At 53.7% G+C, this 11552-nt stretch overlaps 1 protein-coding gene across 1 annotated transcript in view; it reads right to left on the reverse strand.

The window, feature by feature from the left end:
• The window catches only part of ITGB3 (integrin, beta 3 (platelet glycoprotein IIIa, antigen CD61)), a 32683-nt gene that overhangs the window by 7553 nt on the left and 13578 nt on the right, over positions 1-11552 (reverse strand). The window contains exons 6-12 of the mRNA XM_004684047.2: positions 10363-10458; positions 9876-9965; positions 9019-9153; positions 7473-7902; positions 3768-3990; positions 2816-2916; positions 753-872 (exon numbers count right to left, since the gene is read on the reverse strand). Coding sequence (XP_004684104.1) covers positions 753-872; positions 2816-2916; positions 3768-3990; positions 7473-7902; positions 9019-9153; positions 9876-9965; positions 10363-10458 — 1195 coding nt within the window. The remainder of the gene's footprint in view (positions 1-752; positions 873-2815; positions 2917-3767; positions 3991-7472; positions 7903-9018; positions 9154-9875; positions 9966-10362; positions 10459-11552) is intronic.

An 11552-nucleotide genomic window follows, 5' to 3' on the forward strand; every position in this document is an offset into this window, starting at 1 on the left:
CTCCTGGCCCGCCCACTGCTCCTCTCAGCAGTGCACTTCGTCAATCTGCCTGCTCCTGTCCCCACTCTGTCTCTGGTGAATCCTCTCACCCTCCGCATCTCCAGCCTATACCCCAGTTCTGTATGAATAAATAAATCTTTATTAAAAAAAAAAAAAAAGGAAGGCAATGAAGCCAGTAAAGAAAAGCAAGCAAATCTACATGCTGAATGGTGATAAACCTGTAGTTTGTGTAGGTGGGATGAGCTCCTGCCTCCAGGGGTCTCGAGAGCAAGCACTACCTCTTCACGGTTCAGGGTTTGGGCTGGTGCCTCAAACCGTTGGCATGTCTCCCGGTGCTATAAGGTCTTCTGCTCAAACCAGCTGCTACCTCAGAAGCAACAGGCAGACTACTCTTGGTCACCATGTAACTTTTAGTGGAGACGCTAACTTGTGCTGAAAAGCCCTAGAATTTAAATTCCTTGATTCTCAACATTATCATCACCAAAAAATGCCATGCTGTATTCTGTTCCTTGTTGGGATTCATTCCTAGCTTCTTCCTCTCCTTGCCCGCCTTCTTATGTCCTCGACTGGCAAGTCACTTGCTTGGTAATATTTGTATTTCTATATCCTTCCATATGTTGATAACAGGCCCTAGCCTCACCTGGTAGGGCAGGTCCAGCCTGGCTGTTCTGTGTAGGAGATGAGAGGGGTGGATGCCTCCAACAAGGTCCCCGGCCCCCTGGGCCAGGTCAGGGGCCGCAGGCCTCACTCACCCGGCTCTTCAACCACATACAGGATGGACTTTCCACTGGCGTCTTCATAATACTGGAACCTGACCACACAGTCATCCTCATTCTTGTAGGTGCAGTTCACTGCATCCTTGCCCGTGTCCCCTGGGAGAATGAAAAATGGGTCAATGCCTGGAAGATGGGGCCACCCCACAAATCCTCCTCACAGGATTCCTGTAACACAGGAGACAGGAAACCCTACATCTGACACCAGGCAAGATGTTTACACTAAGATGGAGGCCGGCAGCTGCCTCCACATCACTCTGGTTGATGTATTTTATGCCTCACAGGCCATTTTTGGCTCTCTTTCCTTCCCCTGGAAGAGACACCACATAACAGCCTCTCCCGCCTACCCGTGGTGAGGTCTTGGGTAAGTTACTTGACTTCAAGTCTCTCTTCCGGCATAGAAGGAGCCACACCCTCCCAGGTCGAATGGAGCATTAAACAGCAAGGGTAAACACTGCCTCCCCACAGAGGGTGCTCCCTCCCTCCCTCTCTTTTCTCCGCTTGCTCAGTGATGCTAAACAGCCTGTGTTCTCCATCCTTCTACTTCCATACGTTTCTCTTTCTGCTTCTGAGCCCCTGTTCCTCTCCTGGCCCTGTGTTCCTCTCCAGAGTCAATCTGTCCTCCCTCATTCCCATCATGTTTACAGGCTTCGTCCCTCCTAATTCTAAGGCCTGCTGTTCTGACAGGGAAACTGTGGGTTACCCTCCACTGGGCGTCACCCTGCACTGTACAACGATGAAACCCAGTGGGTAAAAACTGGCACGCATTGAACAAAAGGACCAACGTCACACATCAAGTGAGGAAGTCAGTCAAAACAAGCACATCCCACAGATGTGAACTCAACCAGCTCTCGGTGAGCTGGGCATCACCACGTGGCGACCCAGAAAAGATTTCAAAACTTACTTCTGATCTTAACTAATGTAAGCAAAATTACTTAACTTTTCTGAGATTTAGTTTCCTCTTCTGCAAAATGAAAAGAATAGTATTCTATAGTCCTACTTGACTAGGTCATTGGGGAAGAATAAGAAAAAGTGCATGAAAAACTACTTTCATAATCTAAGTCACAAAATTCATACAAAGAAGCATTTACTTTTATGATTATCATGGCTGGGTGGAGTTGCAGAAAAAAAACACTTAACAACTAACTTATAACACCCACCTGGGCTAGACAGTAATAATAAAGATGTCTTGCATCTCAGCTGCCTCCCCCCAGGAATGAAGGAAAACAAGCCCCATCTCCTTCAGAGGAAGAACTTCCTCTTCAAACTCAACACCCAAAGAGCTACACTTCGGATATTAGCCAATGACACCCCCACCCAGAAATGTTTACATAACACTCCTGCCTAGAAGCTGACTGATTGGCTGTGGCTTCCACTGCAAAAAACGTAGTTCCTGCTTTCATAAGAGATTGCTCTCTTCCTGGCACCACCCATCCAGATAACATCACCCAATGGTCACATCAAATGAGCTGACAGCGCCCAGTTCTTCTTTCAAGTCAAGATGAATAAACCAGAGTAACAGGAGGCAAGAGCTGCTCACCACTGTATTTCTACACATCCCATTCCAGGGCCGTGCCAGAGAACCAAAAGGACTTTAGGACAACGATTTCGGTGACAAATCCGCCGCCAGGAAAGTGTGTGCCTCAGCTTTGCCTCGGCTTTGCGGAATTCTTACTCTCAGTTAAGCAGACTTCGCAAGTGCTCACTAGCCGGACTTGAGCGAGGTGGCGGCTACGCCCCCTTCTGCTCCTCAGTCTCTTCATCGTATAGTGAGGTGCACTAGCTTCCTTTGCTTGGGGAGGAAAATTAGGGTTGGCTGCTCCCCTGGAAGGATCTTGCTGAGTCTTGCAGCAGAAGGGGGAGGTCTGCTGAACACATTAGTAGAGACCCAGGAGGACTCCCCGAGAGTCAGCACGTGGCCGGCGCCTGCTGTATACCAGATCTGCACGGCATTCCGAGGCGTAGGCATGACTCCTCCACTTTACAGGTGGGAGTGGATGGCGTGGGGAGCAAGCGGAAGGTTTGTGAGCCACGGTGCTTACCGAGCTCCTTCACCTGCTGGATCTCATCGCGGCAGTAGCGGCTGCAGGTGTTTTCCTCATGGAGGGCTCCTCGGCCAAACTTCTTACACTCCACACACTCCCTGCAAGAGAAGGAACACGGGATGAAGGCGGAGGAAGAGCAAGCAGAAGGACGCTTCAGCTAGTGCTACCTCAGAAAACAAACTAAAAACGCCCATGCCACAAGACTTGGGGGTTCTATGCTCAGCGGTGGGCCGGCTCTCCTCACCCCTAGAGAGGGCCTGGCTGGCACAGGCTCCCAGGTCCTTTGTACAGCTTCTTCTGGTCCCGTCCAGGGCTGGGACAGGAGGCGAGCCCCAGGCCACTGTTAGGAGCCTGAAAGTCTAAACCTCTCCCCCATTTGGGGACCCAGAACAAAATGAAAATGTCAGGTCGCTTGTTTGGAGACCACTAAGAATTTCAAGACAGTGACAGTGGAGCATCCACCAAGGGTGGGCCCCACTCAGCACCCCGACACTGCGCAGGCCGCAGGCCCGTGGCTCCAGCCCTCTGGACGCGGTAGGAGAGGGCTCAGCCACAGTGCCAACGGCCGCTTCCACCGGGGGGTGGGTTTGCATGGGTGAAATTCTCCTGTTCCACATAGTGTTGTTCCTAAGTCCAGCTCCCCCCTCTCCCCCATCTCCCATGATCAGAATGTCAGCAGTGGAACACTCCCCAGAAGTTATCTGGGGTAGTTGTCCTCCCAACTCAGAGGGATCCAGGACTTCACCCTACAAAAGGGGGATCCTCCACGTGGAGTCCAGGCTTCCCCTTCAAGGTCTACCTCCAACCTTCCCCAAAGCTGGCAGTGGAAAAAAGAAAAGAAAGCCACCCCAATGGGGCAGACTCCGCTTCCTCAAGAGAACCTGGAGAGTTGGGGACTTGGCCCCTGCAGACACCCAATTCTCTCCAACTCACTTCGCTGCCCACTCACTTCTTAAAGGTGCAGGCATCAGGGCAGGTGGGACACTTCTCACAGGTGTCCCCGTAGGAGCCGGGCTGGATGCAGACGCAGCTGCCGCACTCACACTTGCCACGGCCACTGCACAGCAGGCCGTTGCTGGACATGCAGGTGTCGGTGCGTGTGGTGCAGTTGCAGTAGTAGCCAGTCCAGTCGGAGTCACACAGGCAGTCCCCACAGCTGCACTGGCCATGGCCTGAAAGCACACAACCGGGGGCGGCCAGCTGGTGAGGGGCCACCCAGGCCGTGGGCTGCACACCCGGCTCTCCTCGCTGGACATAAAATGCTCCTCCTGGCTGGCAAGCAGCTGGCTCACCATCAGGGCGCCCTCCCCACTGGGGCAGTGCTCCAGGTATCCCAAGGCATGGCACTGCGTTCACTGGAGGGCAAAGGATTCTCAGAAACTAAGTCCCAGCCCTTTCTCTTGCCCAAGGCTGAATCCCTCTGCCTTCTCTGCCAGCCTCAGTCTGAGGCCTAGTGGTAAGCTCTTTAGCCCTGCAAGCTGGGGTGGCACTAAACCCAGACGGGGCACTCAGTGGCCTTGATAGTGTGACCTGATGTGAGCAAAGGCCTCTCCGATCCCAAAATTCTGACATAGGACTCCTGCTCTCTCCTGACCTGAGAGGCCTACCCTCATCACCCCATTGGGTCAGACAACCACCAGTTTGAACATGCTGGCTCCCTCTACTAGCAGAGAATAAACAAAGCCTCTTCTTGGCTTGCAGAGGGCCAAGGCTGTTAGATAAAACCTGTGAATGCCATAGAGAAAAGCAGCAAGGAAATGAGAGAAACCAGATGAATGGGAGCTTTTTCTGAAGTGGACAGCAGCAGAGACAACCTCTAGCAATGACCTCAGGTAGCTGGCGGCCTCCTGTAGGCCAGCCTTCCTCCTGGATCTGGACTGAAAGGCCGCAGAAACCACTCAGCTGCCTCTTGGGCTCACCAACACCACTGCCTTCCCTGTCCAAGTCCTCTCCTCAGCATCACAGGTGACCTTGGGGAGGGTGGTGGGACAGCCCTTAGAGGCAGTTAGAGAAAAGAACAGTACCTCTTTTGCAAACTAACCATGGAGATAAGTATTCCGGATGGACAGAACTAGACAGACATTTGACTTGGCCTTGGGAGGTCAGGAAAAGTTATCTGTAACATTTGAGTTGGGCCTGGAAGGGTGCATAGGAGTTGGGCAGTGGCCACCTGGTAGAAGGGAACAGCATGAACAGAAGTGTGAGGGGTGAGGATAGTGCAGATGGGCAGTACACTGTGGTAGCAAATGTGGACACTGTGATGGGAGGCGGAGCTGAAGGCAGTTTGGCCCAATTGTGAAGATCTAGAGTGTTGGGCTATTGGACTTTGGACTTGGCCTCCTGGACGGTGCAGCATGCGTAGGTCTGTAAGCATGGGATGGCAGGACCAAGCTGACCAAGGCTTTAAAACTTTGTTTCTCATCAGAGAAGGGGCTGTTTTGTTTCCCAGAGGGCATGTGGCAAAGTCTTGTGACATTTTTGGTCACAACTGGAAAGTCGCTACTAACAATTTTAGTGAGGAGAGGCCAGGGACACCCTTAAACATCCTCCAACACACAGGATAGTCCCCCACAATAAATAATTATTGGCCAAGTGCCAGTCAGGGTTGAGGTGGGGAGCCGTGTGTTCAAAGGCGACTATGGCTACAGGGAAGGATGGACTGGACGGACGGGGCCCTGGCGAGGAGGAGGCAAAACATCCCCGGGAAGATAGTGGGAACAAGGTCGGCAGCCCCTGCTATGAAGCCTGTCTGTACAGCAGTGATACCAGACTGGAGGGAGCTTGGGGAAAGAAGAAAGCCTGCCTTGGAAGTACAGCTTGTGGCAAGAAACCAGGTACACATGACTTATTGAGGAGTGGGGAGATGGAGGGAGGCAGGACAGGAGTTAACAACTAACAGGAATGTGGGTCAGCAGGGACCCCCTCCAGTCTGACCCCACAGTGGGATCAGAGCACCCCAGAGCTAGCCTCACTGGAGGCAAGGCAACCGGCCTGTGCAACCTCTTGTCCATCAGTCACTGGCAATTGTCAGAGAAGAGGCAGTTATGAGCTTTACCAGCTGCCTGAAAAGCAGCTGGAGGATGTGTGAGCCAGCCCACCACTGGGGTCCACAAAGCCCACGGTCCCCAGACACTGTGCATGGCTCCCCGGGGAGAGGCCTGCCCAGCAGATGCCTGGCAGACTCAAGAGGCCTCCGCTTCCTCAGACAACCTCCTCCTAGTGCTTCCTTTGTGGACTAAACAAAGTGATCTTTGAGAAAAGGGTCTGCCAGGCCAGCCAAGGAATGAGGTTAGGAATGGAAGCCTCAGGCCAGAGCCAGCAGGCTGACCCCAAGCCCTGGCAGGGTCAGCCCCTAAAAAGGAGCCACAGTGTGGTAATGTCACAGGGCAGGCCCTCCTCCAGTCAAAGGAAGGCTGAGCCCAAGCCCAGAGAGAAGCCAGAGGAGGTGGGTAAGAAGTGAGGGCAAAGTGTAATGAAGAGAACAGAGCAAGGAAAGCAGCATGGGAGTGAGGAGCAGGAGAGGAGAGAGCATCACACTGCAGGTAGGAGGGAAGGCAATGGCTCTCCCTGTGGCGCTTGACTTTCTGGGCTGAAGCCTCACTCACTCCTCTTCTTAAGAGCCAGCTCTGCCTCTGACATCCCCCCAGCTCTTCCATGAAGCCACAGGCCTCCCCTGCCCATGGCAAGTCTCTTTCTAAAAAACCCCTATACGACCCCTGAGGCTCTGCCTGGTGGCTCTGCCTGGTGCTGTGAATTATCCTTAGGTAAACTCATCACGGGTGAAACCAGCTTAGTCATGCCTCTCTGTTCCAAACAACACGCAGCACAGGACCGGGGGAGCCCGGCCAAACTATGTTCATGGATAGGGCAGGTGGAAGAGTTCCTGAGGACAAAGGCGCACACCCTGATATCTGAGGCAGGGGTGCTGAGAACAGACCATCACGGAGATCATGCACCCAGTGGCTAGGACAGGAGGGACGTGGGGGCTCTGCAGACACACAACTGCATGAGGCCGCGCTTGCAGCAAGACCACACGTCCAGCAGCTCCAGGGAGGGGCGACCACGAGCTAGGTCAGGAGTCTCAGAGGTGAACTGCTCACCCATAGGGACCGAGCACCTGGCACATAGAGGGACAGTGTGTCCCAGAACGTCTGTCACTAGAGAAGATAATGGCGGCACCACAGGGTGCACACCTGGGGCCTGGCAGGGAGGGCGGAGGGAGGCCACTGAAAAGCTGCCCAGGATCCTTAATGCTGGACTGGAGCCCAGGAAGACAAGCTGTTCTCACACCAGTGGGAGGCAGGAACCAGGGCCACTGACCCAGGCAGCTTTGTTTTGTGGCTGCAGTGGGGCCGGCAGCCAAAGGAAACACACTCTGGCCGGGCTCCCTCCCACACTGCCTCATGCCAGACCAGGATCCCCAGGGCTGCCTCGGCCCTGGTGCCCCGAGGGGCTATCTGTGAGTCTCTCCTAGGGCAGCCTTCTCCCTCCAACAGGAAAAAGAAATCCTGCCATGGGCATGGAATACCGTTAACTCAGCTCTGCACACCGAGCCTCCTGGTGCCCACCTGGAGCCCTGGACATGTTTTCAGAAGCTGCAGGTGTGTGAGAATGTGGGACCCCGGGACAGTGGAGGGGGTGCAGGTCTACTCACCAGAGCACATCTCCCCCTTGTAGCGGACGCAGGAGAAGTCATCACACTCACAGTACTTGCCCGTGATCTTGCCAAAGTCGCTGCTGTGGCAGACACACTGGCCACAAAGGCACTCGCCCCGCTGGCTGCAGATGGGCTGGCCCTCACGGGGGCTGCACTCGTCCTGTTGCGAAGGCCGGTAGTCCTCTTCTGAGCACTCACACTGGGACCCCAGCCAGCCAGGCCCGCAGCGGCACATCCCACACTCGAAGGTCCCATTGCCGTTGTTGCAGCGGCTGCTGAAAGGTTCTGCCTCGGCCTGGCAGGCGCAGTCACAGTCAAAGGTCACCTGGACGGTGAGACTGTCCTTGAAGCCCACGGGCTTAACGGTGAAGGATTTCTCCTTCTCCTGGGGGCAGCCCCGCACCTTGGCCTCGATGCTGAAGCTCACCTGCATAAAAAGCAAGATCATATTCCAGCCCAGGCAGACCCTACACTCCAGCCCAGACAGGAAGCTGCTCCCTGCCCTGCCTGAGATGCCCAAACTGGGTGTCGTGTCCTCCTGCTACCTGGAGTCCTCCGCCTTCCCTCTGCCTAGGTTTGCAAGGCCAGTGCACAAGTCCCAGGAGAGCTGTGCAGTGGTGGCATAGCTGGCTGGGTGCAAAGACGTGGCCCGCTGTCAGGAGACAGGTGTGTGTTTTTATGCCATAGGTGAAATCTTGTCACCCTCTGCATGGCCACTGAGTGAGCTGGCCTGACAGCATTACATCAGCGAGATGCACGAAGCTCTCCTTTGTACCACACAATGCCACACTGTGAGCAAGCTCAGGCCCTACTGTTCAATTTCCATATAACATTGCACCACTCATGCGATCAAATGCATCTTAGACCGGTATTTCTGACAAGAGGTGTGTGCAGGTGTGCCGAGATCACAGAGACATGTGGATGGAGGTGGGTAGGGATCTACACATGAGCAAAATTCCCAAAGCTGTAATGGTAGATATATAGATGAGAGGGGGAGGTAGCGACACCCCCTTCCATTCGGTCCCCCTTCTCTAACCAATGAGGCTGAAGCTAAGGAAAATTATCCTTCGAGGAGGGAAAGCCCTGGAGGGCAAAGTGAACATGTGCATCCTTAAGTCCCCAAGACAGGCATTTTCCTGTTCTATTTGCCGATGAGCCTTCAGCAGCAGAGCAAGCCTGGTGCAAAACCTGTGCTCAGTAAACACTCAGAGCCCACACTGGCCTGTTAGCACTACCTGGCAGAGGGTGGGAAAAGCATTACCTTGGGGGAGGCTGGAGACTCGTTAGGAGCTGAAGAGAAGTATTTTCAATTGCAATTAATTATGCATGCACCACAGCCATGACCTAGATGTAAGTTGTAAAAAACCTGTGGCGTTTACTTAGCAGGGAAAGCGGAAGCACCCATTTCAGAGGCAACAGTGGCACCTCCATGCACCCACCTGGTAATGATCTTCAGGAAGAAAGTACAGAGAAGGAAGAGGCAGGGCACCCCCAGTCACTCAAGGGCGCAGGCCAGGGTCAGCCCCTGCACAGCCCAACTCACCGTGTCGCCGATCTTGAGTCCGACACAGGACTTGAGGCCAGGGATGACTTCGTTGTTGAGGCAAGTGGCGTTGAAGGACAGGGACAGCTCCTCTGGCAGGTCGCGCACTTCCAGCTCCACTTTAGAGCGGATTTTCTGAGCAGAAGGAAGAAGAAGGAAAGGACGTGTGTGGTGAAGACACGTCAGTTCCCTACTGGGTAAAAGTCAATTCCCTCCCAAGCAAAACCTACCAGGTGGCCCTGGACTCCCCCACATCTGCCAGCTGCCAGGGCACCCCAGAAGCCTATTTTCTGCCTGGGACCTCTCCCTGAACCAGCTATGCCAACTTGCAGACCTCATGGAGCTGCAGCAGGGGTGCCAGTGTGGGCGCCTTGAGTGTAGCACTTTCTACCTAATTTTTTTTAGACAATCTCATTCAATTTTTAAAAATTTTATATAATAGTTTATCTTTACATCATTTTGTGCATTTTTTCTCAGTTGTCTAATTTTTCATCAATCTCACCTTCCCACAACTCCACTCCCTCTTCTCTCTATTGTTGGGACCCAGCTCTCCGGCACCCTCCCCCCCACAACTTCAGGGCTCTGCTGCTTTCTCATCACCATCCCCATCTTCTCTTTCCCTCCCACCTGCTCCAAGCTCCCCATCCCCCACCCCCTTCTCCTGACACCCCTGGCATTCCTTTCTGGGCTCAATTATTTCTCAAAAATTTGCATACTTCCACTGTTGGCATCATCTAGTTTCCGGGAGAACAAAAGGGAGGCAGTGAAAGCCACATGGTGGAGTAGCAGCCAGGACTCCCAAGTCTGTGCCTTCCCCCAAAAGTCCAAACAGGCCCGCTCTAGGGCAAGACACTTACCCCATAAGCATCCACGATGAGCTGGAGAACGTTGCTGGAATCAGCAGACAGGACCCCCACTGTGGTGCCTGGGATGAGTTCACTGTAGTTCTAGAAAGGAAGACCCAGAGTCCCAAGTTGACTGAATGTCAGCGGTGACCTCCAAAAGCCCTCCCCAAATCAGACTGAGGATCTTGAATTGAAGACGGAGAGAAGGAGGGGGTGTCTTACTTGTCACTGCCAGGAATCAACCCAGCAGTTTTTCAGCCCTGAGCAAAACTATAGCAAACACCTCACACCCCTCGGCCCTTTATGTGTCTCCCCTCCACCACTACAAAGTCACGCCCCCATGCAGCTAGGTGGGGGGAGGAGCAGACAGAGACAGGAGAGAAGAATCAACAGCTCCTGGAAACACGTCTTTCCTGGTGGGATCATGGCCAGTGCTGGCCAGAGCTATTTCCCAGGAACAGGTCCCCCCTGAGCCCCAGGAAGCCCCAAAGACAGTCACCTGGTAGAGCTTGACCACCCTTTCAGTCACTGCAAAGATCAAATTGATGTTTTTCTGGGATAGCTTCTCAGTCATCAGCCCCAGAGATGGATAATCCTGGAAAGAGGGAGAGCATGAGGTTAGTGAAGGGTCTCACATAGCTCCTGGTTCTAAGCCTTAGAATATGGCTGCCTGGAGCTGTGACCGGACAGTGATGGCACTCATGGCTTCTCACTCATGATCAAATCAAGAAGAAGGGTCAGCAGAAGCACAAAATCAACAAGAGAGGTGAACTCCAGGAAGAGGTGAATGTGCCCTTTTCTTCCCACTCAGGTTTGGTGCACTCACATCACAGAGCAGCTCCCTCCTCTCTTGGAGTAACAGACACGACCTTTCCCTGACACATGCGGTAGTCCTGGGTGTGGGCTCCAGCCTCCTTTGCCATCATCGGCTACCCCTCTCCTGCTCCCACTTACCGCAGCTCTGGCCCTCTCTATTTCCCCCACCTGGAATGGGTTTCTCCCATGAACCTTCACACATAAGACTCAGATCAAGCCACAGTCCCCCCCACCCAGGCTCCCCAACCATCCCAGCTTCTAATGTGCCTGTGTGCCTGTCTCCTTGACAACCTCAAGCCTTATTGACTGTGCCACCCAGTTAGGGCTAAGCACACACCCCATCTTATCAGTAACTAAACTAAAAGCTCCCTTCAGTGAGACCAATAGTCTCTGTAGCGCCCAGCTCCTTTGCATAGAGGGGGTCAGTGGTTGCTGGCTCATAGTCACTGCCTAACTTGGGGATCGCTGACACCAAGGAATTCAAGCCACTCTGGGTAGGCAGGTGAGTTGTGAGCATGCCCTGGGATCCTAGATCTTACAGGGGGCTCCTGAAATCACCCAGCTCAGGCACCTGCTTTATACAGGTTTACCTTTAAGCCACCTAAAAGAGGTAGTTGCTATACTGTCTTTAAGAGATTTAAGAATTGGGCCCTCCCTGGTAGCGCAAGGGGTTGAAGGGCAGCACTCTGAAGCTGGCCGCAGCTGCTTCAGCACGAGTTCCAATCCCCGGCCAGGGAGTGACCCCCAGGGTGCAGCAGACCTCTCCTGTCTGCCCACTGCTCCCCTTAGCAGTGAACTTGTCAATCTGTCTGTTCTGCTCCCCACTCTGTCTCTGATGGATCTTCTCACCCCCTGCACCTCTGGCCTGTACCC

The sequence above is a fragment of the Condylura cristata genome, unplaced genomic scaffold (assembly GCF_000260355.1).
Source record: "Condylura cristata isolate star-nosed mole 26May11 unplaced genomic scaffold, ConCri1.0 scaffold00017, whole genome shotgun sequence".
In the NCBI taxonomy this organism is placed as follows: domain Eukaryota; kingdom Metazoa; phylum Chordata; class Mammalia; order Eulipotyphla; family Talpidae; genus Condylura; species Condylura cristata.